Genomic DNA, 23,992 nt, shown 5'->3' with positions numbered 1-23,992 from the left:
CTTTCCAAAGTGTCCGGCTCTCCCAGGCTAGCCTCTAGTTTCCTGCTCTTAACAGGGACATTAGGGACATGGATGCACATAAATAGGCATCTACAATTTTAAAAACAGCAACTGACATTCACCCTTTTGTAAGAGAGGCGATAGGGAGCAGTGGAGACTGGGTACCAGCTATCCCTCTGCAGCCACTCAGAGCGGCCACATGTGTGTGGGACCCAGAGTGGCCAGGCCTGCCGATTCTCAAGAGAAGCCAGATTTGGGGAGTTTTTCTTCACCCGCATCTTCTGATACTCAAAAACATGTTGGCAATGAATGCACATTTTAACACACGGATAAACACCATGCCGGGGAGTAAGACCCACGTGGAGGCCGCATCTGGACCTCTGGTGTGTGGCTCTGGTCTTCAGCCTGGAAAATAGAACAAACGCTGAACTGCTTGTCCGGACAACGGCAGGAGGGTCTGGAAATCACAAGGGCTGGGACCTGTGAGGAGCAGCGCTTTATTTCGGGCAATAGGGGAAGAATGGGCAGCCTGTCCAAGTATCAGGCTGGGATTCCAACAACAGACATCAGGTGACCTGAGTGTGCTCTTCAAAGTGGAAAGGCGTCCAAAATGTTGCTCCACGCTACACGGCCGAGTGCTGCTCCATGCTCGGCGAGGCACCTTCGCCAGGCCTGCTGGGGGCCGTCCACATCCATAGCCGCGCTCCAGCAGCTGCTCCCAACTGCCCCAATCATTTGCACTGGACAGTGTCAGCTCTGGGGCCGGCACTGCTTTAAAGTTTTGGGTGTGCACCTCCTGCCCTTTTTCTCTCTGTGCTGCCTCTATTTTATTGGGATGACTAAATCTTTCAACTATGTTAGCAGTAAACACAGCTAATTTACCCCCTGCCTCTTTGAAACAGCTGCTGACAGCTGCACTGTAATTCAATCAAGGACCTTTGTAGTGGAGCCTCTACCAAATTCACATGTGTTGTTTGGTTCCATCTCTCCTGCCCAGAGCCCCACACAGCTGCACCAAATATTGACGAGCGCCCACTTCCCCCCAAGGCCTGAATGCTAAACAGTGCGTTCACGGTGGAGGCGAAGGCAGGGAGCTCTCAGCAGTGTGAGAGAAATTCAGTGTCCAGGAACTGAGAGAAAAACACAACACACACACACAGACACAGGCCAAAGAACCAGAACCAAACGTCTCCTTTTATTGCAAAGTCAAACCCTTTTTATTTTGTCTATTTATACAGAATTTTCACTAAAGACTGTTCGACGCAACAGCCATGAGTACATTGGTCCAACCATTAATAAATAGTCTTAAATAAGAAAACAAACAGGTTGAAGGAAAGCAAGCTCGCCATCCTGAACGAGGGATTAAGGGGTGGGGGGTTCAAAAGAGCTTTGGATGGAAATAAATAATCTCTTTGCTTTGTAACAACTATTTACAGGTTTAAATGTACAAATGATGCTAACCAGAGGCTGGTTGGGTCAGTAAGTGGTGAGAAAACCTGCACCAAGAGGGATCACACAAGAAACCCCAGCTCTGCCAGCAAATGAAACCAAACCTAACAAAAAATACTTCTCCCCAGTGACTACAGAGTGGAGGCTGCAGCCCAAGCTACTAAAGAAGAAAAACATCAAGGAAAATAAAAACAGAGCCCCGGTGTTTCCAGGAACCGTCTGAGTCAAGACAGAGAAACAGTCCCCCACAAGACCGGGTTCCACATGGCCACAGTCTCGGATCACCTTGCTTCCTTTATAGATGTGGAAAACGTTTGTAGACAGTGTAGCCCTCCCTCAGGCCTTGTGTTTGTGGCTGTAGGCTGACTGTGTACTATTTATGGGACTCACCAGCCAAGGCAAGGCGGGCTTACACCAAGAGCCATGTCAGAAATGCCACCTCCAAATCAAGACACTTGGTTAGGATGTTACCCTCAATAAGGCTTCTGTTTGCAATGTGAGTCCAGCACATCTTGCACCCATCAGACCTCCTATTATGCCATCTCCCCCTTACTTCAAGGAGCAAATCTGTTTGCAGAGACTTCTGATCAGGGTCTGCAAATGAAGAGACAGCCACCGGTACCCCTGCCAGGGCCCAGCCTTGGAATGCTGCTGCAGACAAAGACCAGAGGGTCCACTGGGAGGATGTGCAGTACCCCCACTCACCCCACTCCTGTGGAGAACTAGGCTTCATTGGTGCTTCCTTTTTTTTTTTTCTTTTGAGATGGAGTCTCACTTTGTCACCGAAGCTGGAGTGCAGTGGGGTGATCTCCGCTCACTGCAACCTCTGCCTCCTGGGTTCAAGCGATTCTCCTGCCTCAGCCTCCAGAGTAGCTGGGATTACAGGCACGTGCCACCATGCCCAGCTAATTTTTGTATTTTTAGTAGAGATGGGGTTTCCCCATGTTGGCCAGGCTGGTCTTGAACTCCTGACCTCAAATGATCCACCCATCTCAGCCTCCCAAAGTGCTGAGATTACAGGCGTGAGCTACCGCGCCCGGCCCATTGGTGCTTCTTAACAACAGGGTTGAGTTGCAAGTTCCATCCTACGTGCTGTCCTTGTACCCTCTGCAATTTCACATGGATTTACTACCACTGGGGCGAGCTGAAAAGCCAATTCCAAATGTCTGTGGGTGTTTCACATACCTAGTTTCATTTCTGCCACTGCAAATCCAGCTGAACAACAGAACATATTTTTCCTCCAAAGGTCAACACACAACTCTCCTCCGAGCAGACATTTGCTCTTTCCCCTCCCACTAGATCTTGGATTTGGGCAAACCTCGGTAAACACTGGACCTCTGCAGGCCTCAGAATGAAACCTGTAGGGAATCCCCACCCTCCACATGACACAGCTTCTGTTTATGCATCAGGATAAACCGAGAAATGGGGATAAATTGTTTAGGAAAATATATCTGTAACATCCTAACCATTTTAATTCATTCGTTTTATTGTGACATTTATTACAGGAACTTCCGGGTCAATTTTCCTTTCGCACAGACACCAATGTGCCCACCCCTTGCCACGCCCCCTTCCTCCCACGGCTGGGTGGCCTGGCTGGCGGGCCCTCATAATTACCTCTGGAAACGAGTCCATGCATGGCTGAGGCTTCCCAGCCAATGACCTGGCCCGACCATTTTTCTTTATGCGTGTTTTTTTTTCCCTGCTAGGTTTTGCCTGCACAGCTTGTAGAATCTTGTTCATTGGATGAAAAATTGGTCAAAAGCCATATGCTGCTCACGTTTCCTAATACTCTTACACCTTTAAAGTTGGGGATAGGGAGGGAAAGGTCTCACAAAAGGCAGTTGGTCTGCTGGTTCCTGGCCAAGGCGAGCAATGGAGGATCCAGAAAAACTTGGCCCCAAAGGGTCTGAATTCCCGGAGGGGCTAGTGGCAGCCACAGGCCCGGACCACCATGTTTCTGTATTTCTTCAGGATGACATTGGAGCTGTCATCGAAGTAGAGGACGGAGATGGCATTGAGCTGTGTGGGCGCACAGCAGGGCTTGGGCACCGTTTCCGGGTTGATGAAGTGGACCTGAAACACATACCAAAACATGGGCAGTGGCGGAGAAGTGGTGAGTCCCTCTAACTGGCCTCCACATTTTTATAAAGAAACATCCTGTCTGGGCATAATGAATGACCGCAGGTGACACTCCCCAAGCCAAGCACTCCCTGTTCTAAGCACTTTACCCGGACAACTCAGTTCTGGAATTATCCCTGTTTTGCAGACAAGGGAACCAAAGCATAGAGGTTTTCACACTATGCAGTTGGGAAGGAAGGGGCCAGATCTGACATTCAGGACCAGGTAATTCTCTGTTGGGGAACTGCCCTGTGCACTGTAGAATGCTGAATAGTGTCCTTGACTTGGAACCACCAGAAGTGCTCCATCTTGCTCATGGGCTTCTCTGCACCTTACAGAGGATGTGGGCCAGGTACACACAAACTCAAATGCCTATGGGTGCCACATGAGTGGCAAAGTAGACCAGGGGTAAGACAATAGGGAATAGTGGGGATTAAGGCAAACTAAGGGAAGAGGCCGCCACTCAACCTAAGCTGACGGCAGCCGACCGAGCTCAGTATTAGCAGATCTGGCACGTGTCCAAGACAGGCCAGAGATTCCACTGTCCTGTTGTTTTTAATGTGAAACTTCTGGGTTTCCAGCAACTGCAGGTGCCAGGCAAGAGTGTCAATGACTGGCACTCTGTTCCCAGTGTCCAGGCTGTGACCGCTGACATAGGCTAGCATGCTTTTACACATTTTATGATGGACAATTTCAAACTCTTACACATCCATACCCTTCCCTACCTGCTCCACCTTGAATGATTTTAAAGTAAATTCCAGCCATCAGCTCATTTCCTCTAGAAGCATTTCATCAGAACTCTCTAGAAGACAGTCGCCCCCTTTTAAACATGACCACAATCGCATCATTTCACAGTCCCTGGAGAATTCACTTTGATCCCGCAGATCTCTGGTGAAATACTGATGGAAGTAGGTGCACACAGGACGATGGCACTCCTGTTCCATGGGCCATGAAGGCAGTGGTTGAGAAGGATAGAGATGTGTCCCTGGCGGCTGGGCAGACATGCCTGGCACCTTCTAGGGCATACTGGCACAGCATAGCACATCCAGGCCAAGGAACACGTTGGGGAGGACTCTTCCCTTTCTAGCCTAAGGACCTTCAATCCCAAGTCGGGCTTTGGAGTTTACAATTGAGGAGGGGAGAGAGGGCTTTGGAAAATCAATGCTTAAAAAAGCAAAGAAACAAAAACCCTTGCCCTCAAAGAGCAGAACCAAATGAAAGGGATAGATGAGATTTTTCTCCAGGATTTAATACACAGGACAGGGGCAAGAAAAGGGGGCAGATTACTAAATGAAAGGAGGGAGTAGTCCCAGTAGTGAGCTCTCTGTCACTAGAAGCATTCAAGGCAGGGTGGATGATCAGTTGGCGGGAAAGGTTCAGATGATGTTCATGGCAGGGAGCTACATAACCAAGGTCCTTGAACCTTGGATTCTAAGCAAAAGAACACAATCCCTACAGCTCTTATCACTATGGTGGCTGTTGGCAGAGCAGGAATAACATCTACTGAGTGTCGCCACGTGCTGGGCAGGTTCATCTCACTATCACACAGAATCTTCCCAGTGACCCCACTGAAATTTAACTCGAAATGGCCCCGTGGGTCCCCACTCATCTCTCCATCCCATTATTCCGCTGGCCAGCTTCTGATTAGTCTGCCCCTCGCTGAAATTTCTCATCTGTTTACCTGCTTCCTGTACAGGAAAATGAAGCAGGGCCCAGTGCCCTGTTAGGCACAGTAATCAGCACCCACAATACTACAAGCATCCTCAAAGGAGCCCATAAAACTTTTAGTTACTTTTAAAATTAGGAGAAATAAATGAACTTCAGGGTCAAAGATTATACTCCTCTTTATATCAAACCAGTCATAAAATACAATTTTTGCTTTTTTTTTTTTTTTTTTTTTAATGGGGCAAGGAGCCCCTGGAAGTCATGACATGGCAATGGGCTGATGTCTACTCAGGCCCCAGCTTGGAGGCAGCAGGATCTGGTGGCCCCACAGCCTGCCCGGCCCAGGTAACCACACCCCAAGATGGCGTGACACCCACCAGTGTCTGCACGATGGCGTGGTTGGTGGCGTTCATGTAGGAGTTCAGAGGGAAGGCACACTCCCCCTCACAGTAGTAGGCGGCGTAGCCTTCAGGCGCGATGATCCAGTCCTGAAGAGGAGAAGAGAGTGCGGGAAACCATGCGGAAGGCCTGAGCCACATCATCCCAACCCCCATGCTGGCTAGAAGCCACCACGCCAGGCTCGCGACCTGAGGTTGAAGGCTCAGATCATGCCTTCTGAGCAGCAGGGGGCCCAGCAGGGGCAGGAAAAATGGGTGGCCTCTCATGGTCCCACAAGAATGGAAAGGAGGACCATTCTATAGTCTTGGCCTACAGTCCAAGCTACTTGGGAGACTGAGTGGGAAGACAGCTCAAAGCTGCAGTGAGCTATCATCACACCACTGCACCCCAGCCTGGGTGACAGAGCAAGACCCCATTTCTAAAAAAAAAAAAACAAAAACAAAAAACCATAAAATAAACATGAAGGAAAACCCCACAGAGCTTGGCTGATCGTAAAATGGACATCCATGGCTGTGTCTTCTGGACAGAAGGTGGCACAGCAAGGAGCCTCTGGTGTGAGGCAATCATCAGCTCTACCCGCCACTAGGTGGTCATACACTGGCAGTTCACCTTAAACCAACCTCCATGCCTTGGTGTGCCCAACTGCCAGAGAGGCTAATAACTCCTAATGGCATCACCCATGCTGGCTCAGGATGAGAATTCATTGACAGTGTAGACAGGTATGTACACTGGTCAGGAAGGGATCCATGTGCCATACCTGCCTCTAGGGTCTGCATGGCACAGAAACGTTGCCCAATAATCAATACACTCCTCAGTGAGGCTTAAGCGCATGGAATCTTCCAGCAGAGGCCCCTGGAATTTGGGTTCTGTCCCAGCAGCGGGTGGATGTGGTCGTCAGTCCCGAGGGCAGGCTCACAGGAGGGCTCAGAGCTGGCTGTGTGTGTGCACGCCCTGCGTGTGTTGGGGCATAATCCCCAGGGAAGATTCTGGACTCTCCCACTGAACTACAAGCTCCCTGAGGGTAGAATACCACCAGTTGCCCTGACCTCATGACAATACCCTCTCCAGGGATATTTGAGCCCCACGGGGCAGATACATTGCAACGTTCAATGCTGCGTCTCCAATCCGATACCAGAACAGGGCCCAGAATGCTGCAGAAGCTGCACGATTGCTGAATGAGAATCACACCAGCGCTCACAGCAGACACATGGTGGATCACATGACCCTCACTCCTCTCCTAGGATTCATCCCCTGCCTTTTGCCTCACTCCATGCAGATGGCTCCAGAGGGGGCAGCCATGTGCCAGTAACATGACCACGTCCCTAAACAGTTGACTGGTCCAGAAACAATGGCCTGAACCAAGTTGGGGAGATCCGTCCCTCCCATGGGAATGGGAATGGGATGAGGACAGAGGGCAGAGGGGGAGATGGCTCCCCAGGTATCTGGATTCAAACACACAGCCCGGCATCATCTTGAGAAGCAGCCAGCCAATGGATGGGAATGAGGCGCATGCACAGAATGGGGTTCAGAGTTCAAAGTGTTTGGGTTCCTGGTTCGAGTTCAAGTCTCAAACACATTTCTGCTCTTGGATTTCATGAGGCCTCCTTGTATCCTCAGCCCAAGTTCCCTTCTGTAGCGAGGCCACTTGATACTGGAGTCTTAACTGGCAGAGATGAGAAACAGGACCGAGCACAGACCCGCTGCCTTGTGGGAGCCCACGCCAGAGGCCCCATGCCCAAGACAGACCCAGCCAGCCCCTTACCTGCCAGCCCAGGTCTCGGAAGCTGACATACAGCTCGTGCTTCTTACAGGCCTGCCTCTGGTCACTGCTGCTGTTCTCTGCGTTGACAAGGAAGTGAAGAAGCAGAGCCCAGTGAGGAGAAGGAAACACACACACATCCAAAGTTCCCTCCATCTTAGGCGGTGATGTGCACAGCAACCACGGACAGATGGCTGAGGGGTAAATTTCCTGATCCAAAAGCCAGTCCAAGGGTCTAACTGCCTTAAAACTCATTTCTACCCCCAGCAAACACCCTACTAAGGCAGTTGCCAGTGCCCCCATTCCTCTCTCACGCAGTCTTATCCCATAATACTTTCTGGATCCTTCTGCGGACACTGGTTTCTTTTATACACGTGTGTTGTTTAAATGCTGACATCTGCCTGGATTCCATAAGGGAATCAAACCCCATCCACCTCCCACAGTGACACTGCAGGGGCCCTGCTCAGAGATCTGCTTACGAACGACCTCGACGTGTGAGGCCCCAACACACTCATCCCTCTGCAGGGGCAAGAGGATGCGGGGACCAGGCCTGGGACAGGCCCCCATCACCACCACCAGCAAGAAGCAATGAGATGGCAAAGAGTCAAAACCTGATGACCTTTCAGAAAAAACACTCCTGAGGTTTCTTTGAGCAGTGAAAATTACACACTGGGATTTTCCAGAACTATGTAAGTTTGTAAGCATTTGGGTCAGGGCCTGAGCACTTGTAAACACTGCCGAAGTTTCTGTCCGTCTCTCTCTCTCACACACACTGCAACCTTCCTTCCACCCCATGGCAGAGGGATTGCTTTTTTCTTAGTCATGACCTGTCTCTCCTCCACCTACAACTTCCCAGGGGCTCTCTGTCATACTCAGGGCAGGGCCCAGTGTGCTCTGACAACTGATTGATCAAACACCAAGCTCACTCCCACGGCAGGGCCTTTGCGTGCGCCGTTTCCTCGACCTGCAATGCCCCTTCCTGCAATCTTTGTTGTGTCTGGCTCAAGCCTTGGTTCCAATGTCACCTCCTCAAAGAGGTTTTGTAAAGTCACTATCGGATCCCCATCAGTGCACATCCTGTCCAGGAGTCAGGAAGTGGTTCAGGGAAGGGCAAGTGACCCGGCACAAACTAAAAGAGATTGGGACTTCCGCAAACAGTTCCCCCGTTCCTAAGAAAGACCCACGGGGAGACATTCATTCTCTTCCTCCTACTGCCTGGGAGCTAAAAATAATGAAGCCCCACTGGCTGTCCCCATAGCCACCTGCAGCTATGGCCTTGAAAGGAAGCAGCACTGAAGATGGTGGGGTGGGGGCAGAAGGACCCGGGGCTTGGAGGACACTGTTGAGCTCCTGAATCCACCAACCCTAATGTCCACCCAACCCCGGCTCTGTGGGCTGATGAATTTTGTACTGGTTGAAGCACATTTGACTTGGGTTTCTGATATCTGCAGCCAACCTTCAACTCATCCCAACTGGCCGCCCTGTGAAGGCTCATCCCACATAGAAAATGGTGGTCAGCTTGAGCTCAGGTGTCGCCCTTAGAGGTGTAGACCCTGGAGCACAGTCAGCCTCTGAGTGGAGTCTAACCTGTGAGTCAAGACCAGGTCCTGGGGACTGCTCCAGCTATGGAGTCCAACCCCAGCTCTCCTAGATCTTGGACTCCTGGTTTGCAAAATGAAGAGAGCTCCTGGGGTAACCTTGAGTGTTCATGTCAGTTTCATATTTTATTCTTCTTGTAGCCCACTTGTTAGGGAAATTTAAAACTACACACATTCTCCATTCACACACACACACACCTGTTAACTATTTGAACGCATGGCTGTTTCCTCCACACCCACTACATGCCATTAGGGTATATATCAAAGAGTGGAACATCACTCAGTTTTTGACTTTTCTCTGATTCATGAGAATTCTATCTGCATGATTTCTAGGATAATGAAAAATGGTAAGATAAGAAGGGCATCGCTGAACTCCCTTCCCTGAGCCTCACTTTCCTCATCTGTAAAATGGGTGGGACAGGAGTGGTGCAGTAAGCTAGCCTCCCATGGACCACACACTGCAAATTAGGACACCTCCTCAGACACAGACTGGACATTCTGTTGGTCCTGGAAATCTTCAGTGTGCAGCCGCCTTAGCTACCCCATGACTGAGAACAATTCTGGAACGAAATGGGCTAGAGACAGCGAGCGAGAGCGGAAAGCAGAAAGAAGAAGAAAGAAGAGTGTTGAGGAGGAAGGAGGCAGGAGAGGGGAGAACAGCATGGAGAGTACAGAAGGAATCAGGAACCCGCCTTCAAGGCTCAGGCTGAGACAGGAGCACCATGCTCCCTGCTGGGGACTGAAAAGCAGGCTGCTTTTGTTTTCATCAGCAATTTTTTTTTTTTTTTTTTTTGAGACAGTCTTGCTCTGTTGACCAGGCTGGAGTACAGTGGTGCAATCTTGGCTCACTGCAACCTCTGCCTCCTGGATTCAAGCGATTCTCCTGCCTCAGCCTCCCAAGTAGCTGGGACTATAGGCAGTCATCACCATGCCTGGCTAATTTTTGTATATTTAGTAGAGACGGGGTTTCACCATGTTGGCCAGGCTGGTCACAAACTCCTGACCTCAGGTGATCCGCCCGCCTTGGCCTCCCAAAATGCCATTTTTGAATGTATCTATTTATACAAATATAAAATTTATCTATAGTTCAGAAAAGCAATGTGGAAAGATATGCACACCAATGAGGAAATGACATTTAATTGATTATAACCGAATCACGTGTGTTTAGACCTGGTCCTGAGGAGACACTCGAGACTCTCTGTGAAGTGACCTCTGTGAAGGCTGGGGCGGGGCAGGTGGCCTCCAGGCTGTGGGGTGGAAGCGCTTGTGCCTGCGTGCCTGGTGGAGTCACTCATTCATTCAGCCATTGCTAGGGGCTGCTTCCTAGTGTACAGGCTTGAGATGAGTCCCGGGTGTAAGACAGCAAAGGCCTGCCACTCAGGGGCTTTTCCAGAACGAGAGGCGGGTCACAGATAAGTGAGTGCACATGACTTACAAGGAGATGAGGGCTACAGAGGAAAACAAGGCAGGAGAGGCTGCAGCGAGTGGGCATGCTGCAGGGGTGCCAGCAGGCGCTCTCCTGAGGAGGTGAGTGCGGATAAGAACCAAGAGGAAGTGAGATAGGAGGGTGGGGAGGCATCCGAAGGCGAGGCATTCCTGGATGAGGATGCCGAGCAGCGGGGCGAGGCGCCCTCCATGCCTGAGGCCATAGGAGCAGCATCGGACAGAGGATCCGAAGCAGGCACGGAGCCCCACAAGGAATGAGAAAGCTGGGGCCTGGGTCAGCAGACTGTGTGGGCAGAGGGAAGATCAGCGTGGCTGGAACCAGCCCCCAAGGCTCAATGCTGCAAGGGGCTGCTCAGAGTGGATGGAGGCAGCCAGGGAGAGCCCGGAGGCCCCTGGTCCCCACCCTCAGTGGGTGAGTAGCAGGGCTGGGAGAGAGAGAACCAGCTCTGGGGCAGCAGGGACCTCCCCAGGGCCGGGGTGTCCTCAACATGAGAAGGTCAAGGTCATGGAACCATCAGGGAAGAGCCCAAACAGCTGGACTCTACAGCCTGCCCTCGAGAACACACAGACGCCAAGCAAAACCTAAGATGGCCTCCGTGGCTGCGGCAATGTCCAGGGCCACAGGTAGCCACGCCCCTCCACGACTCTACTCCCTCTTCCTTATGGGGAGGCAGAAGGCAGGGCAGAGGAGAAGGAACATCCCCTCAGCTCAAGGAAGTGTCGGGTGAAGCTGCTAGCTGGAGCCAGGGACATTGCTGACTCCTTGGTGTCCTGAGTCAAGGAGGATTCTGCAGCTGCGTGAAGGCTCTGTCAGAAGGAAGTCCCATGATCTATTAGCAATGTCTGTCATGAGCACAGGAGGGGCCATGATCTATTAGCAATGTCTGTCATGAGCACAGGAGGGGCAAGGAGTGGCCTGAGTGCTACTTTCCCCAACCCTGTCTTAAAGCAAAACCACGACATTTGGCATGTCTTAGTTCAAACCCAAGGCCAAACAGACCAAGGCTGAGCACAGCTCATGAAGCTAGTTGTGGTGTGCGAGTGAGGTGTGGGCACTGGCCCTGCCACCAAGAATCCCAGACCCTGCTCTGTACTTCCAGGGCTCTTTGATGATGGCTGTCCCAGCAGAAAGTGGCCGGAGCTCCGGTGTATCCTTAGGACTTATTAGCAGGAAAGCAAGGAAAGGAAACAAAGAGAGACTCCCAGCTCCTGTCCCTCCAAGCCTGCCCCACCCGCCCCAAAGCAACAGAACGTGAGCAGGAGACAGCCCAGATGCCAGCACCGTGGATTCATCCACCTCCTCAACCCCCTGCCTGGGCCGCAGACAAGTCAGGACTGGTGCTCAGGCTCAGCTCCCGCCCCCACGGGTCATCTGGTAAAGGCGGCTGCTTACCAGGGAGCTGGGTCCAAACGTGGGTGGGGAGAAGGAAGTGCAGGGACCCAGTTTCTCAACCCCAAACCGCACCATCTGAAGAGCACGTGAAGCCCCGGGGAAGGGGGCTGGTGGGCAGGAAAGCGAGCTCCGCATGGGGTAGTGTGCCAGAGCATGTGCCCCCGCCCCGGCACACACAAGGCTGCCGAGATTCAACTTGTGTGGCCCCAGGGCAGGGCTCCAGCCCATCACAGGGGTGGGGGGACGGAGGGGAACGAGCGATTCGAAGGGGCAGGCACACAGGCATACATACTCATACTGACACTCAGGGACTCTGGCCTAAGCCTAGGGTGGGGCCCGGGCCTCGGTATTTTTTATTTTTACTTTTTCTTAACTACCAGGCAGGTTTTAGAAGAACTTCAAACAGGGCCACGAGCGATCCGCGGGAAGGAGGCAGGTTCCCAGCAATGAATTTCTGCCACGGGAAACAGTGAGAGCCCTGTCCTAGGAGCTGTGTAAATGGAGACTTGGTGGGGCTTTGATGAGGAGGTGGTGGGGAAAATCTGATTGAATTCTAAACCTGCGAGGCCTAGTTCCTCTCCTGCTCGTTACCCAGGTGCGTGCACCCGATGGAGCTCCAAGACACGGAAGTCTTCGCCGGGATGGAGTTTGCTGCACTTCCTGCCTGGATGATCTGTAAAAATCCTCTAGGGAGTCTCCAGGCTCCGAGCACCCCCTCGGCACCCACCCCGTTCCTCACCTTTTTTAGAGCAGCCAGAATGATCTTATCACCTGCACCGCACACCCCAGCTTGAATCTCTGCAAAGACTTCTGAACATGCTTGGCATGAAGTTCAAATTCAAGGCTCCCAAGAGAAGGCCTGACTCACCACCCTCACTCCCCTCCCCTGCTTCAGCCCCCACAGCCTCCTCCCCGCTCCCCAAAGCTTCCAGGAAACCCCACAGCACAGGCCTCTGCCCCTGCAGGTCCCACAGCCCAGAGCAACCTCTCTGGACCAGCCTGGCCTCATGGGCACCCACTGGGCCCAGAGCTCTCAGCTCACTCACCACAAAATCTTGTCTGCACCCCTTGGGATGGGCTGGGTTCCCTGGGCACCACCCTGACTCTGGGCCTGTTACTATGTATGGATGTGAATGGCAACCCCCTCCTTCCTGTCCTAAATTAACACCCCTAAGGGCAGCCTTTGTGTGGGTGTTCAGCATTGAACCCCAGCCTTCAAGAGTCCAGCATAAAAGAGACTTCAAATACAAATGAAGGAATTCAGTTGGTTTTTGATTTGGGAGACCACAGACCCCTTTGAGACACCTGGAAAAATGGATCCACCTGCCAGAAAAGAAAATACACAGAATCCCTATGCACACTCTGGGCCACACAGACGCACTGAGGTCCACCTGGGGGCCCCAGGACATCTGCCAGGGGTCAGGAAGCCTTGTCTGAAAAAGGCCACCAACCCTGCTGACCTGCCTTCTCCCTTGAAAAGTAAAATGAACACAAATTTCAAGCTAGGCTAGGTGAGGAGGAAGAAGCTATTGGCACTAGAGGGTTAGTTTGGGGGTGGGGCTGCTGCTGTCCTCTCGCCAGGACCTTTCTCGATAGCCCCCTGCTCCTCTTGGGTGCTTCCTGGGACCAACCGCAGGCCCCAGAGCTGATAAGCAGGTAATAGCTTCCCACATAGCGGCAGGGCACGTTTGCACCTCAGACCTTTTTCTGCCTTGTGATCAACCTGGAGCCAAGAAGGCTTCAACTCCTCCTGAGCCGGCCACCAGACGGCTGTGTCCCAGCTCCTTAGCTGGATGAAAGAAGCACTCTGAGGAGGCCGGGAGCAGTAACTTGCCTGTAATCTCAGTACTTTGGGAGGCAAAAGTGGGAGGATAGCTTGAGCCTAAGAGCTCAAGACCAGCCTAGGCAATATAGGGAGGCCCCGTCTCTACAAAAAATAGCCAGTTGTGGCATCCATCTATAGTCCCAACTACCTGGGAGGCTCAGGCAGGAGGATTGCTCGAGCCCAGGAGGTCAAGACTGCAGTAAGCCATGCTCATACCACTGCACTCTAGCCTGGGCAATGGCGTGAGACCCTGTCTCTAAAAAAAAAAAAAAGAAAGAAAGAAAGAAAAAGAAAATCACTTTGCCAACAAAGATGTATTCTTTCCTATCGCTGCTTTAACAAATTACCAAACAAATTATCAAAACAATACAAACGGATTACAGCTCTGTGGCTCTGAAGTCCAACACCAGTTTCAGCAGGTAAATGCCAGTGTGGGCAAGATGGGCTCCTTCTGGGGGCTCTAGGGGAGGATCCCTTCCTTGCCTTGTGCAGCTTCTCTAGGCCACCCGCATCATGGGGCTGGTGGCCCCGCTCATCTCCACCCCTCTGTCCTCTGTTCTCACATGGCTCCAACCACAGCTTGCAAAGGCTCTCTCCTATAAGGACTGATAGGGCCACCCTGCTACACAGAGCCCGCGTATTGGAAGGCCAGCTGATTAGCACCTGTGATTCCAAGGGCAGCCTTAACTCCCCTTCGCCCTGGAGGGTGACACGTTCACGGGTTCCAGAGATTAAGACACTGGCATCTTGGAAAGGCTGTTGCCCTGCTCATTGCAAATGGCTTCCTGAAGAGCCAGAGAAACAGCACCCCCAGGCAGCAGCTCCCCTGGCTGGCGGGATGGGATTGGGGATAGGGAGCAAACTGGGTTCCTTGGATCTGGGGGGGTGTCACCCCTCCAGTCCACTGGAAAATGGTTTGTTGTGAGGTTCATTGATTCGAAGCTTTGGTTTTGGTCTGGGAGGAGTCCAGATGCATCTTCTGGTAGACTTGACACTGCATGTGCAGGGGGCGTGAGCCAGGCAAGGGGTGTGGGAGGAATGTCCACAGACGCCCACAGTGCCAGTAGGGCTGGTCCAGGCCAGTCCACCCCTAAAGCCCAAAACCAGAATGCACCTTCTTGGGACCCCAGCACCCGCAGGCCACCAGAGGCTGTCAATGTAGGTTCCCCAATCAGCCTATGGGGAAAGGGATTGCACCCCAGCCACAGCCCCAGTGCCCGGGACAAAGCCAGGCTCCTGTGGGGGCCCCACAAATGCCTGGTGACTTGTCAGAAAGCACTCAGTGGGATTGCTGGGGACACTGAAGTTCGTCCAGGCCAGGCAGATGGCCCTGGCAACGTCCGACAGGGAAGAGGGCCTGGGGCAAGGGACAACCCGGACCCCAGAGACCCAATCCCAGGGCTGCCACTTACCTACACCGTGCCCTTAGACAAACCACTTACCCTCTTCGAGCCTCAGTTTTCCTCTCTGTGAAGTGGGAGGCCATCTACCTCAGAGCCTCAAGAACCACACAACATGATGGGCTAAAAGCTGTCTGCTCTAGAGGACCTGCAGAGTGCGACCCCCTGGAAGTCTCCTTCGCACAATGCGTTAACTGTACTTATATTTACTGTTAATGTTTGATTTGCTTGCAATGAAAATATTAGCTTTAATTTTTAAAAAATTTATTGTAAAGAAACATTTCAAACAAACTGAAAAGTATTGCAAATCATATATTCTTTTTTTGTTGTTGTTTTTGAGACAGAGTCTCGCTCTGTCGCCCAGGCTGGAGTGCAGTGGCGCAATCTTGGCTCACTGCACGCTCCGCCTCCCAGGTTCATGCCATTCTCCTGCCTCAGACTCCTGAGTAGCACAAATCATATATTATTTAAACACCTACCACCTGGCCAGGTGCAGTGGCTCACGCCTATAATCCCAGCACTTTGGGAGGCCAAGGCAGGTGGATCACTTGAGGTCAGGAGTTTGAGACCAGCCTGGCCGACATGGTGAAACCCTGTCTCTACTAAAAATACAAAAATTAGCTGGACACAGTGGCACACACCTGTAGTCCCAGCTACTCGGGAGGCTGAGACTGGAGAATCACTTGAACCTGGGAGGCAGAAGTTGCAGTAAGCTGAGATCGCACCACTGTACTCCAGCCTGGGTGACAGAGTAAGACTTTATCAAACAAACAAACAAAGAAAAAACCATATATATAGACACACACATATATATATGCATATATACAAACATACATATATACATATATATTTATCAAATATTAGAGTTTGCCATGAATTTAAAATATTTTTCATTTTATGAAATAAAGAAACAGCAAACTCTTCTACCTCCCCATTTCTTCCTCCCCCTCCTTCCATGGGGTAAGCCCCCCGGGGGTCTTCCCATCCATGTTTCAGAGTCTTCCTTCATCCCTGTGTAGCTGCAAGCGCTGCCATTATTCTGTCTATTTAAATATCTACATGCTTGGCATTGTATTATACTAATGTTTCGCAACTTGCATTTCTAAGCTAGTTTATTACTTTTACAGAATTAAGATGCTCTGTGTAGGGAAGGGTTTGGGGGTTTTCTTCCTGAGCCATCTGGCGAGCACCTGAATGGATTTTGAGTCAGTCCCCTGCTGGGTCCCGCTGGGGCCCTGATGGGTTCCTGTGGTGAGTCTGTGATCCCCCCAACCTGGGCGTACCTGCCACATTGGCCATCCGCAGGGCTTCCTGGTTCTTGGGCGTCTTGGAGCGGTTCTGGCTGCGCTGTTTGCTCCCCGTGGACCGGATGCTGCGGAAGTGGACCTCCGTGGCCTTGAAGAAAGCCACCATGAAGGGCTGCTTATTCTGGGGCCCGTGCCGCCCAATCAGGCCCGCCAACTTGGGGTTGATGCTCTGCCCTGGACAGGAAGCAGCCAAGTGCACAGAAGAGTAGTTACAGGAGGGCCACGAGCGGGACAGGGCTGCAGAGACGCTATGCCTCCCGGTTCATTCATGAACTCTTTATTCCTCCATCCAGCAAGTATTTATTGAGTACCCACTCTAGGCCAGGTATTGTTTAAGGAACTTTGAACACAACTGCGAAAGCAGCCAAGAAAACGTCCTGTTCTCTGGGTTTCCATGCAAGTGGGGAAGGCAGGCAGGAAATATAAGGGGTGGGGAACCAGGCTGAGGGCTGCGGAAGGTGGCAAGCTAGCGAACCCCATAAGTGCCACTCACATTCCATTGGCCAAAGTAGGTCATGGTATGTGCCTAATTTCAGGGAGTTGGGGGGCAATCTTGCTCTGTGCCAGGGAAGGTGGGAGCAACTACAAACATCCCTAATGACTACAGGGGCCATCCGAGTAGAGATCTGGGTAACAGTGAGTGAGGGGGCTCAGTGGATGTTTGGGAAGAGTGTATTCCAGGCAGAGGGAACTGCAGAGGTGAATGTATGGAGGCAGGAGTGAGGAGGGTGTGTTCAAGGGGCAGGGGGGAGTAGCAGGGACAACTGGGAGGGGCAGAAGGGGCATGAGTCAGGTTGGATCCTATGGGCAACATGAGCACCTGCCTCAGTCCAGTGTCCTGCGTTGCTGGTGTCCCCTAAAATTCACACTCACAAGCACCTGCCTCAGCCCAGTGTCCTGCGTGGCTGGTGTCCCCTAAAATTCATACCCACGAGCAGCTGCCTCAGCCCAGTGTCCTGCGTGGCTGGTGTCCCCTAAAATTCACACCCACGAGCACCTGCCTCAGCCCACTGTCCTGCATTGCTAGTGTCCCCTAAAATTCACACCCACACAGAACCTCAGGATGTGACCTCATTTGGAAGCAGGGTCTTTGCAGATGTGCTGTCATCAGTTAAAATAAGCTCATACTGGATTAGGATGAGCCTTAATCCAGTGACTAGTGTCCCCATAAGAAGGCCACATAAAGACACAGATGCAGACAGCCCGGGGAAGACAGAGGCCATGAAGCACCAAAGATGGCCAGGAGCCTCTGAAGCCGGAAGAGGCAAGGAGGGATTCCTCCCTAGAGCCTTTGTAAGAGGACAACCCTGTGGCACCTTGACTTTGGACTTCTAGCCTCCAGACTGTGAGAGAATAAAGCCCTGTTGTTTCAAGCCACCCAGTGAGTGGAACTTCACATCCAGGGCCCTGGTTAGGACATCAAGGCACTCTGCAAGAAGTGAGAACCACTAGGGTGGGACTTTCAGTGGTTTTTATAAGGTCACTCAGGCTGCCCCTGGAGACCTGACTGCAGGGGTCAACCTAGAAGCAGGGAGACCAGGTGGAGGCAACAGAATGGTCCAGGTCGGAGGTGACGTGAGACTGGACCCAGGGTGGTGGGGAGGGAGGCTGGTGAGAAATGGCCAGATCCTCAAGAGTTCATTTTTAAAATCTATCTTTAGAATTTATTTTGGTTTTAACTTTTTACTGTGAAATGATTACAGATTCACAGGAAGTTGAAAGACGATGTACAGGGTGGTCCCAAGTGTCCTTCATCCAGTTTCCCCCAAAGGTGACGTCTCAAATAACAACACAGCCTCCAAACCAGGAAAGTGGCGGATTTAGGACTGAATTTGGGGAGGGATTATAAAAGGTGTGAGAAAAAGGGGAGTCTCATAAGACTGGCATGCTCTTGGCCCAAGCCCCTGGAAGAAGAGAGGGGCTATTTACCAAGGTAGGGAAACTGAGGCAATGGAGCATAAGCTGGGAAATAGAGGGGTGGAAGACAACATGAAGTTTGGTTTAGCAGATATTATCTGAAATCCCTACTTGACACCAAAAGGAAGGTGTCAGGTGGGCAGCAGAGGTCTAGCCTAGGCTTGATCAACTGATCAGTTGGAAGAGATGAGTTCTGGGCTAGTAAGAGAGGCAGCCGGGCCCAGGCCAGACCGCCTTAGTTCAAAGCCCTGCCTCTGTCACTTAATGCACAACTGGGGCTCAGGGCAGAGCTTTGTGCACCCTAAGTGCTCAATAAATGCTAGCTCAGGGCAATTTTGCACACCCTAAGTACTCAATAAATGCTAGCTCAGGGCAGTGGTCCAGATAGTAATGTAAGCTTGGGCATCCCCAGCATAGAGATGGGATTTAAAGCCAGAAGACTGGATGAGCTCACCTGGGGAAAATGTGCAGCCTGAGAAGCAATGTGAAGACTGAGCCTAGGTGGCCTCTGTCTTCCACTGAGAGGTCAGGAGAATGCAATGGAGACTGTGCAGGAGTACCCGGTAAGGAAGGATCTGAAAGAAGCTTGGGCAGGAAGAATGGGGACACCAACAGGGTATGGGGTCCCGGAAAACAGGGGAGGAAAGTGGAGGGAGCAAACTCGATGTCCTATGCTCTGCAGATGGACCTAAGAACACACTATCTCTCCATTGCCTTTGACAGTGATGAGGTCATTGGCAATAGATACGTAATACCATGCCTGGGGGTGATGAGTATTTCAAAGCCAAAAAAAAAAAAAAGTATCCAGTGGAAACAAAGCCTATTTTACACATGACAGCACAAGCTCAGAGAGGCTGAATAACCCACCCAGGGATACCCAGCTTGGAAGCAACAAATCAGAATCTGAACCCAGATGAGGACAACAGGGAGTTGGGAGGCTGAGCCTCTGCAGATACGGTGCCCCCAAGTTGGGTGGGAGGGGTCAGAGGCCAGCAAGTGATGGGCTCGTTCACATCTGGAATTAACTTCACTTGGAGTCCCCCAGACGGGCCAGAAGTCAAGAAACCCAGCCTCCCAGGACCAGATCAGCACCAGGGGGTTCATTTTGGTTTTCTAACAACTAATGTTTAAAAGAACAAATTTCCCCCCACCCGCCACTATTCTACCTTAACTCCCTTTAACATTCGGCTTTCCTGCATTCTTGAGCGGGGTTTCCCCGAGTTCACGCATCTATAATTTGAATGGTTCTATAAAAGAAACCATTAAAGCTGACCCCCTAGGAATTCTGTTTCCCCCCAAAAGGCTTTTAGGGCAAAATAAAAATGCCTGGCCTGAAAAGCTGATGCTGTTCCAGATACCTTAAATCCACGCGCTGCAAAAAGTCTCTCCGCACCTCTGAGCGGAGGCATCTGGCTTGCTTTGGGCAGCTGTCAGGAAAGCCACATCCAGGGAGCCACAGCCTCAGCTGGGAAATGTCAGGACAGAGGGGCAAGAAGTGGGTCTCAAGGGTGTTTAAACCCACATCTGCCACTAACCAGCCTATGTGGCCTGAGAGACAAGTTGTATGCTGGGGCCTGAATGTCCTCATCTGTAAAATGGGGATGGTGCCATGAGACACATCTGTTCCCCCTTTCCTTGGTAGCCAACCGGATTTTCATGGAGGCAGTTGTGCCTTACATAGCCTCCACCCTGGCCTTAGAGGTGGGGCCTGTGGTTTAATAAAAGGCAACTAATCCTCTGGCTACAGTGATTAGTTCAGAGATGAGCACATGACCCATTTTGGCCAATGAATGAAGGAGAGGTATCCTGGAGGTTTCTGGAAAAGAAGCCTCCCACTCTAGTGTCCAGAAGGAAGCCTGCCCCCCGCCCCCTCCCCCCGCCCTCTCTCTCTCTCTCTCAACAGGATTGAGGGAGGAGGCATGGATGGAGCCACAGAAATGGCCACCATCTGGCAATCACAGGTGACCATGTTTCCAAAGAGGCCACCGTGGTAGAAGGCAGAGCAGAGAGACGGGGTCTCTCCTGACATTGCTAAGTCACTGGATCAAGTCAGCCCTGAAGTCCGCATTCTCACCCCAGCCACTAAGATGAAAAACCCTTTGACTGCTTAGTCTGAACTGGTATTTTGGGTTGTTGTTGCCCCTTTCGTAGAGACTTGGGGACAGGGAGCATGGTGCCAGCCATCTGGGACCCGACATGGGACAGGTGCTCTGAGGGCAGGTATGGAATCTTCCTTCTGTCACCGAGTTTGGGAAAAGGTTCAGGTTTTTAACTTAAAGGCTGAACAACACCATGGCAGACACTTATTCACCTTCAACAACAACAGCAGAGGGATACAGAAAATACACTGGCAATTCCTAAAAAGGGTTTAATATGTAGTCTTCACGCGACCCAACAATTCCACTCCTAGGTGTGTACCCACGAGAACTGAAAACACAGGTTCACACGAAAAACCTGTACACGCGAGTTGGCGGCAGCATTATTTATGGTGGCCAAAAAGTGGAAACAACCTGACGCCCATTAACTAAGGAAGAGGGATAAACAAAATACGGTGCATCCACACAGTGGAATATTGTTTGCCATAAAAAGGAGTCATTTTCTGATCCATGCTACAACACGGACAAACCTGAAACTCGTTACACCGATAGGAAGAAGCCAGATGCAAAAGCCACACACTGAATGATCGCATTTCTGTGATACGTCTGGAACGGGTAAATCCATAGAAATAGAAAGTAGCTGACTGGTTGCCTAGAGCTAGGGGTTGAGGGTAGCAGGGAGTGGCTGTTAAGGGATATTTCGGGGGAAGTGATGGAAATATACTAGAATTAGACAATGGGATGGCTGCACAACAATGAGAATATACTATAAAAAATAACTGAATTGTACACTTTGAAATGGTGAGTTTTATGTTAGGAAAATTAGATCTCACATTTTTAAAAAACTAAAAAGCAAAACAGGGGTGGGAATGACCCACTCACTGCGCCTTAGAGGGACAGTTTTTATGAGAAACTGTAAGGATGCCTACCACAGGGTCTGGCTATATACTCAATAAATAAATGCCTGCCTCACCAACAGCAGACTGGGAGCTCACAGCCATCCTCAACACAGCCCCACGGCAGATGCCGCAAGCTCACTTTGCAAAGGAGGAACAAGACTGAGTGAGGAAGGCCTTTGAGCTGGTCCCTGGCAAGGTCAAGATTCGAACCCTGGTCTGTCAAAACCAAAGCCTGCACTCTCTGCCATGACAGCCACAAGCCCTTGTGCTGCAAACACACCCAAGGCCTCTCTTCCATCTGGGTATACAGTTGGTACTCAACTAGGATCAAGGTTCCCCAGAAGGGCGTGGGGCCTACACATGAGCTTGGAGGTCAGCACCCCAGGGGTGGGGAGGGGACAACTTCTCCCAACAGCTAGGTCTTTTTGTCCCTGGTATTCCTTGTAATGTCAAATGCCTGTCTATAGTCATTTGGAAGAAATTGGACTGAAATACTCTAAACTCAGTTATCTGACTTTTTCTTGGGGTACAGGGGGCTCTGCAAACAATACCTGATGACTGCAAACAGAGGAAATCACAGAGAAGAACGTAGGCCCTGGAACGTCTTGCTCAGAGCTCATTTGCGGGCAGTGACCTCCCATCCATCTCCAGGCACCAGCACCAGCTATACAATTTGCCAGGCCCAGTGCAAAATGAAAACACAGGACCTCTTGCTCAAAAGTGATTCATTTCAAGGTAGGGACAGCAGAAGCAAACCCAGCACGGGGCCCTTCTAAGTTCACCCGCACCCGTGAGGCTTGCCCCGTCACACACACGTGACGCAGACACAGGGTGCGATTCCACGTGATTGGGATTGCACCGTCAATCCTGTTTCATATAACTCTGCCCTTTACGTAATATATTGCAGACATATTTCCACGTCAATGAAACACACACTGACCTCCTCCCTGGAGGCCACAGAGGAGCTTCGCATCTGGAAACGCTGAGATAAAAGCATCCTTTGCCTCGTCCTCTTCTCCTAATGTAGGTTCTGTGTCCCAGGCTTGAACAACTAACTTGTTTTTTCATTGATTCATTCAGCAACTATTTCTTGAGCACCTACTATGTGCCTGCCAGGGGCTGGGGCACATCGGTGAACGAGAACGCGACCACCCAGGGAGCTGACTGGAGAGGGAGATCGGCTCAGGGGTGTAGAGTGCTGTGTCTGATGGTGGCAAGGACTAGGAAGGACTCAGGACAGGGTAGCAGGGACATGACAGTGGGGCACAGTGGGGAAGGTGTCTGGGAGGCACCTGGAGCACAGAGCGGAGTGAGCCATGGGAGGCCTGGGGAGGGAATATTCCTGGCAGAGGGAATGGCACATGCCAAGTTCATGAGAAATATAGTGTGTTTCAGCACAGTGAGGAGGCCAGCGAGGCCGGAGGGAGTGAGCCAGGAACCAGATGGGGTGAGGCTGGAGAGAGTGAGTGAGGAACCAGAGAGTGTGAGGCTGGAGAGAGTGAGTGAGGAACCAGAGAGTGTGAGGCTGGAGAGAGTGAGTGAGGAACCAGAGAGTGTGAGGCTGGAGAGAGTGAGTGAGGAACCAGAGAGTGTGAGGCTGGAGAGAGTGAGTGAGGAGCCCGAGGGAGTGAGGCCGGAGACAGTGAGCAAGGAACCAGAGCAGGAGAGGCTGGAGAGAGTGAGTGAGGAGCCCGAGGGAGTGAGGCCGGAGACTGTGAGCAAGGAACCAGAGCAGGAGAGGCTGGAGAGAGTGAGTGAGGAGCCCGAGGAGATGAGGCCGGAGAGAGTGAGTGAGGAGCCCGAGGGGTTGAGGCCGAGGTGGATAGGGGCTGGGTCACGCAGGGTCTCCCAACCCAGCGAGGGATTTGGGCGGGGGGCGATGTGGCCAGGGTTCTGTGGTGGGAGACCCATTCTGAATGCCGTGTGGGGAACCAACAGGGCTGGGAGAGAGAGTGGTGGTCCAGAAGCACGTCCCCTCCTGTCTACCCCTCCTCCAGGCCCCACCATGCTCAGGGCCAGCCTCCCTGGAACCCTCACACATACTACCCTCCTCCTCCTCCAAGCTCAACACCTCAGGGAAAGGATGGTCTCCTGCACCCACTGCTCCTACACAGAAGCCAGCTTTAATGCTGGCTCCAAAGCTTGCTCGCCAGACAGGCCACAGCCAGCATGGTGGGCCTGCCCACTCGGGCGTGGTCGGCATCGGGGCTGCCTCATACATGGTGGGATGTTTAGCGGCACCCTTGACCTCTTCTCACTAATGCCATCAGCACCTCTCCATTTCATGACAACCAAAAATGTCTCCAGACATTGCTACATGTCCCCTGGGAGGAAAACCATCCCTGGTCAAGAGCCGTGGCTGTACAAACACACTCCCTAAACAAGCCAAGAAAGGAAGATGTGTAAAGGTGAGTCATCGCAGCGGAGTCTGACCTACAAACCCCGATAGAGAATGTAGTGCTTTATCAAGATGAGATTAATGAACTTAGAAGGTGCATCATGAAGCATCAACCAGTGCCTGAAGATTCATTTACCGAACACGTGTTCACACCTCGGGTACTGAGCCCAGCACTACCCTGTGCTCTGGGGTGCTCCAGCGGCAAGACAGGCCCAGGCTCTGGTGGGGCCAACAGAAGGAAAGTTCCCTCCCATGGGGAGCTGCACGCAAATTAGCCTGATTACACCTAGGAAGAAAGAAATGTAGGCCGGGTGTGGTGGCTC

General features: G+C 51.7%; 1 protein-coding gene across 2 annotated transcripts in view; it reads right to left on the bottom strand.

Moving 5' to 3' along the window:
- Positions 1 to 1,175: 1,175 nt before the first annotated feature.
- The window catches only part of BMP7 (bone morphogenetic protein 7), a 97,511-nt gene continuing 74,694 nt past the window's right edge, over positions 1,176 to 23,992 (bottom strand). The window contains exons 4-7 of one of the 2 annotated variants that reach the window (XM_010365109.2): positions 16,336 to 16,533; positions 7,394 to 7,470; positions 5,610 to 5,720; positions 1,176 to 3,522 (exon numbers count right to left, since the gene is read on the bottom strand). In XM_010365109.2, coding sequence (XP_010363411.1) covers positions 3,373 to 3,522; positions 5,610 to 5,720; positions 7,394 to 7,470; positions 16,336 to 16,533 — 536 coding nt within the window. In that variant the 3' untranslated portion in view covers positions 1,176 to 3,372. The remainder of the gene's footprint in view (positions 3,523 to 5,609; positions 5,721 to 7,393; positions 7,471 to 16,335; positions 16,534 to 23,992) is intronic. The other variant, XM_030915757.1, reaches the window with a different exon arrangement.

The sequence above is a fragment of the Rhinopithecus roxellana genome, chromosome 13, assembly GCF_007565055.1.
Source record: "Rhinopithecus roxellana isolate Shanxi Qingling chromosome 13, ASM756505v1, whole genome shotgun sequence".
Taxonomy (NCBI): domain Eukaryota; kingdom Metazoa; phylum Chordata; class Mammalia; order Primates; family Cercopithecidae; genus Rhinopithecus; species Rhinopithecus roxellana.
The sequence above is the reverse complement of the archived record's forward strand: the minus strand, read 5'-3'. Positions and strand labels throughout refer to the sequence as shown.